We start from the raw sequence: 6483 nt of genomic DNA on the forward strand, positions 1-6483 counted from the left end.
AATGGCTACATCTGAAACTAATAAATATATGTACAATATATAATAGTATATGCATTTCTGGATGTGTATACTAAATATTTTTCTACGTGTGTGTGTGTGTGTGTGTGTGTGTGTGTGTGTGTGTGTGTACACATATTTTACAAATTAAATAGAGTAAACAATAAATAAAATATATAAAAAAAAATAAAATATACAGAGTTGAATATGTGCAAAACAGTGGCATTACTGTACAGTATGGAGTGCATAATGTTAAAGTTCCAGTAGTGAAGCTGAGGTGTCTATGACGTGTTCAGCAGTCTGATGGCCTGATGGAAGAAGCTGTCTCTCAGTCTGCTGGTACGGGACCGGATGCTGCAGAACCTCCTTCCTGATGGAAGCAGTCTGAACAGTTTATGGCTGGGGTGACTGGAGTCCTTGATGATCCTCCCCGCTTTCCTCAGGCACCGCTTCCTGTAGATGTCTTGGAGGGAGGGAAGCTCACCTCCAATTATCCGTTCAGAGCACCGCACTACTCGCTGGAGAGCTTTGCAGTTGTAGGCGGTGCTGTTGCCATACCAGGTGGTGATGCATCCAGTGAGGATGCTCTCAATGGCACAGTGATAGAAGGTCCTGAGGATGCGGGGGCTCATGCCGAATCTTTTCAGTCTCCTGAGAAAGAAGAGGCGCTGCTGCGCTATAAAGTGTGTAGTGACGGGTTTTACCTTAAAACATCTATAATAATTGTAAAAAATAAAGTTGGCTACTTCGCAGATTTCACCTGTCGCAGGATATTTTTAGAACGTAACTCCCGCGATAAACGAGGGAGCGCTGTTTACAGATACTGAGAAGTATAAAATTTGAATCCTTTCTCTCGTTTGCTCTGAGGCGCGGGGGGAAAATATCGACAAGTCGATCAACATCATCTACAGATACATTCGACATCTCGAGAAATGTAAATCGCCACTTGATTCGTCCATTTGGTTGAAAAAACGACCGTGAACAAGTAGCAAATATCACACCGGAAACTAAGCGCTATACGCCGGAAGTAGCATATGCTAAGGCGCACAGGTCTAAGTTATAGGTCTAAGTTTCCCATGATGCACTGGGTGTTTCTTCTTCACTCAACATGTGTTAGTAGACCTCTCTGCATTCAGTCCGCCTGCCCCTCATCTATCGATGGATGTTAGAGGCTTTGGTTCCCACTGTCGCTCACAGACGGTCACCTAATGTTTCCTGTGTAACTGCAGGGTCTTTGCCTTATAACATAGAAGCAGCTTGAGGTAACTGTTGTTGTGATGCTGTGTGTGTGTAATAAAGCTCCCTTACTGACAGTGGGTCACCACAGCTTGTAGCTCCATGTATTTGATGTGGCACGTTTGCCCTCGCTGACACAACCCTAAAGAGATTTGTGTGTATGAATAAAGTTTATTGTTCATACAGTTCATTGCTGTATGTCTGTGAAAGGCTGAATGAGGGTTGTAGCTCCCTCAGCAGCTGTGGAGCAATGGCTCGTGGTCACCTGATTCAGCCCTGGAGATGTGGTTGGTTAGACACGCTGCTTTAGTTTACACTACAAACCACACTCACCTGTTTACACTCCTTTTGTGTTACAACCACCTTGTTACACTCAAACACCAGATGATGCATCTGAGCCAACTAAGGATTCACTGAGACTGAAGAAGCTCGAGATCATAAGAATTTGAGGCTCAGCTGATACAGTATCATAGGAGAATCCAACCATTGTATGTCAAGAGACTATAGGCAGTGAAAGCTCCATCTGGAGGAGGAACGACGTGGTTCAGAGCGTTGCCTCCTGCAGCTGGTGACATGTTCACATTTCAGCTCTGTCGGTTAGAAAGTCTGTTTTTGTTTTTCATCTGTGTGTTGCTCTTTCATCCTTTTGTTCTTCCTGTTTCTTGCATCAAGCTGGCTGACTTCACCACTGATGAGGTAACCATGCAGTAAGCCTCGTGTCGCTCACAGTTACATTTAACATAGTGCGATAAACACACTCAGTCACTGTAAGGTGCATCCTCTCTAAAGGTTCACATAACAGACAAACAGGATAATAAAAATAATCTGGTTCTCTGCAGCGTCCTCAGATGAACAACACACAACAATAATACACGTCTCAGTATTTGTTACACTGAACACAAATATAAACACAACACTTTTGTTTCCATGAGCTGAACCGGATCCTGACTGGTTTTGCGACATGTAAATGGTAAATGGCCTGTATTTGTATAGCGTTTTTCTAGTCCCTAAGGACCCCAAGCGGGCAGGGATAGCTCAGTAGGTAAAGTGGTCGCCCCATGATCGGAAGGTCGGCGGTTCGAATCCACTTAACGGCTACCCTGAGGTACCCCTGAGCAAGGTACCGTCCCTACACACTGCTCCCCGGGCGCCTGCTTAGTGGGCTGCCCACTGCTTCACTGAGTGAATGGGTCAAATGCAGAGAAAAACAAGTAATTTCCCCATGGGGATCAATAAAGTATCCATTATTATTATTATTATTATTATTATTATTTACACAACCTGTCATCCACCCATTCACGCACACATTCACACACTGGTGATGGCAGCTACAATGTAGCCACAGCCACCCTGGGGCGCACTGACAGAGGCGAGGCTGCCGGACACTGGCGCCACCGGGCCCTCTGACCACCACCAGTAGGCAACGGGTGAAGTGTCTTGCCCAAGGACACAACGACCGAGACTGTCCAAGCCGGGGCTCGAACCGGCAACCTAAACGTCGCAAATCTCTCACATCTCCAAGCACCGCCGTCACTCCTAAAACTTCCTCCCGTTTCTAGCCCTTGCCATATCATTTTTGATTGGTCCACATGGTACATTTTTCCACCAATAGGAAAGGCTGGGAGTTTTGGTGTTTTTGTTCACAGGCTTTCGAGCGTTTTCCTTATAAAACGGCGTTTTTACCGTTTCTTCCTGCAGTAAATATAAACAACGACAGTATTCAGGAAGAAAACCAAACATTGCAGATATTTTATCATAACTCTGGTTTTACGTGGCCGATCAACACAATTTAAAAACTGGTATAAAGTCCACACTTTGTCCGTCAGTTGTTCGTCTGTCCTGCTCACATCTCCAGTGGTTGTACACGTTGTCATTAACGTGGCTTCACTCCACATCAGCCGCTTTGCTAAAACACCGGTGTCGGCACATAAGGACGCTGTCATAGCCTGACAACCACGTATGCGAATGTGAATCGGATCATTGGCTGGACTGTGGGATAAGGTGGCCTCGTTCTAATCCCATACAGGAGCAGCCAGTCACTGACTCACACTGCAAAACAGGATCGTTAAAGTTTTAATTTTAATTTCAATTCAGGTGATTTAAAAAAAAAAAAAAAATTTTGTGTGCACAACGCAGATTTTCTGTGCGCAGAGACGTGCCAGCAGTGCGCAATTGTGCACGCGCGCAGCTTAGAGGGAACATTGCTTGCGAGTGTCGGGTCTTTTGTGTTTGTAGAAAATGTTTCATATCTTTGAGTTCAGCTCATGGAAAACAGGAGCAAAAACAAAAGTGTTGCGTTTATATTTTTGTTCAGTGTAAAACATCAGGTTTGACCCAGAATAGAGTTTGATCCACATGGTGGCGCTGTGAAAAGTGCGCGCTGTACTGGTGTCACCAGTGTTCCCAGCCCACAGACCAGTGCTGCCACTAATCGAGTTTCATTAGCAGCATCTAAATGCTGTTTAAAGGTGGACTTCATCTGTCACACAGGAGCAGTTTGGCTTTGCTTTGCTTAAATAATGACCTGGTGTATTTCTGTATACACACCTGCTAAGGATCAGGTGACTCTTATAATAAAAGGTTAATACGTAAAAACTTAAAGATAAAAAGGGCTGTTTTTAGCAGTATTTAGGCTGCAGTCTGTGTATTATGTCCATGATATTCTACATTACAGTAAAAACAGTAATTATATAAAGAACAGATGGATCAGGATCCTGTCTGTTCTTTACTATGATCTCAGCTGATAATGAGGCTTGAAAGAGACATGTTTGAACTTTTGCATTGATCAGACAAATAAGCCTGCATGTTTGCATGAGCTTTACCTTTAACTGTAAAACATGAAGCCTTTGTTATTAAAAAAACAAAACCCTTTTGGTGTCATACAGGTAAGAAAGCAGTGAAGCGTTTTTCTCTCTAACAGACGTTTCATCTGTTTTCTCTGCCGTTGCTCTGATGGGACCTGCAGGGTGTTTTTGGTGACGTGGAGGTTTGCACAGTTGCTGCCTGTGGTGTGTGTAGAAATGTTCATGTTCTAGTCCCACTGTGAAGCACATAGACGTGTCCTGACTTCCTGTCTGTCCCACACTCTGTCTCTGTTTGTTGCTGCCAACAGTACAAGTCATCTTTGCAGATTTTACTGAATTAACAAAAAACATGTTTACTGAAAGACTTATTCAGTAAACACGTTTGTTACACTGAGACTGAAAAAGAGATCCCTGTTTACGCTCATAGAAAACGAGCCTCTGTTTTACTTTATTGAAATCATTTCTAATCACAGACAGGATCAGCAGCGTGCAGCTGCAGTGAGGTGTTGGTAGAGGAGCTGTGTTTGTGAGCTGTAGTCTGGATCAGGTCTCTGTGGGAGACTCGGTTACAGTACTTCTGAATATCCACGTGTCCACCTCACACAGCACATTTCTTCAGAATGGGTTGCTGTTTGCTAACATTTGACCTTTGCCCTTTTAGGCTGCCCTTCTGGCGCCCGTCGATGAGGACTTGGGATCTGACAAGAAGCAAACTGGGGGAAGCAGCAGAGTACCAGACTTCCCTCCTCCAGCAGGCCGGGAGATCTTGTTGCGCACCTGTGTGCCGCGACCAGCAGCGTACTCCAAGGCGCTGCCTCAGCGGCTCTTCTGTGTCCTGATGAGGGAGGAGTTTAGGTTGGCCGGAGCCTTTTCCACAGACACGTCCTTCTTTTAAGTCCTGTGAACAATTCACACCTGGGATGAAGATAAGTGAAGGACACAGGATGGAGACTTTCACATGTATGAACGTGGCCATGGAGTAAGATCATAGAAATACATTTCTTCATTTGTTTGCTTTATTTGTAAGAACGGTGCAATATTTCAGCATCTACGGCTCGCCCAAGCTTAAAAGCAGGAAGCAGTATATTACTGGCATTGATTAAGAAGCATTTATGGCTTTGTCTGGAAATATGTGAAACTACATCCTTCTGTGTATAAAGCTGCAGCTTCCCACGGTGCTGAGATAAAAGTTTCACACTAAAACCTTCATTTTACCTTCAAAGCTTCTCTTGATGCCTTTTTAAGGAAATGAAATTTGTCGTTAGGATGGAGTTCCCCATCCTGCACTCACCACACGCTAACACAACCTTCTCAACTCTGATATTTAGTAGATTATATTTCAGTTGCAGGGATTGGTCCTGATGGTAAACATGAGAGTCGGTGAGGACTTCATGGGTCGTTTCAGCTGAGCTCCATCCTCCAGCATGTCCTGCTGCTGGATTAACACACAGCTGTTTGTTTGCATCCAACCAGAACCAGACCGTGCAGTTCTTATTCCTGTTCATAAGCTGATTGTTCAAACATGAAGCTCTTTGACGTTGTATAAAAACTGAAACGACACTTTACAGCTGACTGTGATGTTTTAAATGGAGCTGGTTCCTCGAGGCGCGTCCGACAGCATGAGGGGAAACTTGGTTTTGTCATATTTTCTTTGTTTTGTTATTAAGGGTGTATCCATCCCATGATACAGACACTTTTAACGACAGGGCGTTTTCTGATTTGCTTTCAGTGTTCATTTGATTTGTTACTAGAGCAGCAGTCAGTGCTTTACAGTTGGTTCACTGTCGTCTTGTTTCCTCCCTCGTCCCGCTGACCACCCCACACGCCGCCTCCTGTTGAAGGCTAACGTGAGTCCTTCCACCCACAGCTGCAGCGCACACGCAGGATTTTTGATTTGGGGAATGTTCTCTGTAAGATTGTAGAGCTGACTGCTGTTGTTGGCACTGTAAAACAATAAAGCTGAATTGAACTAAAGTGAATAATTTGAAAATGACTCCGTGTTTTATCAGCGACATGTTACCACAGCCTTTTAAGATCACTGAACCTGTTACTTCAAAAAACAACATGTAATGTTGAAGGGGACAAAGAGTTAGATCATGTTTGACACCTTTGTTGATCAAAACTTCTAAGATCCAGGTTGAATAAAACAGCATTAGGTGTGTGATTTCACTCTGCTCCACACACCTGCGTGCTCCAATCAGAGACACCAGAGGAACAGGTGATGAATGTGATGGGGAAGTATACGCAGGTGTGACATACAGAGCCGTGGGAATTACAGGACATTATTACTGTTGATATATTCTCAGCGATCAGCTGTTAGTGAAGAGCATGAAAACCTTACTGCACGTCGGTCCGCTCAACTTAGCTCGCTGGATAATTTACTCGTCAGCTTGAAAACATTTAACTTTAACAAAATGTTCACCAACATAGGGGTCAGTGCAGGTCA

General features: G+C 44.1%; 1 protein-coding gene across 1 annotated transcript in view; it reads left to right on the forward strand.

Annotated features, from left to right (window-relative positions):
• rab3gap1 (RAB3 GTPase activating protein subunit 1) overlaps nucleotides 1-6016 on the forward strand; it is a 32621-nt gene extending 26605 nt beyond the window's left edge. The window contains exons 17-18 of the mRNA XM_026178658.1: nucleotides 1906-1929; nucleotides 4699-6016. Coding sequence (XP_026034443.1) covers nucleotides 1906-1929; nucleotides 4699-4932 — 258 coding nt within the window. The 3' untranslated portion in view covers nucleotides 4933-6016. The remainder of the gene's footprint in view (nucleotides 1-1905; nucleotides 1930-4698) is intronic.
• Nucleotides 6017-6483: the final 467 nt, after the last annotated feature.

The sequence above is a fragment of the Astatotilapia calliptera genome, chromosome 8 (assembly GCF_900246225.1).
Source record: "Astatotilapia calliptera chromosome 8, fAstCal1.2, whole genome shotgun sequence".
NCBI lineage: Eukaryota > Metazoa > Chordata > Actinopteri > Cichliformes > Cichlidae > Astatotilapia > Astatotilapia calliptera.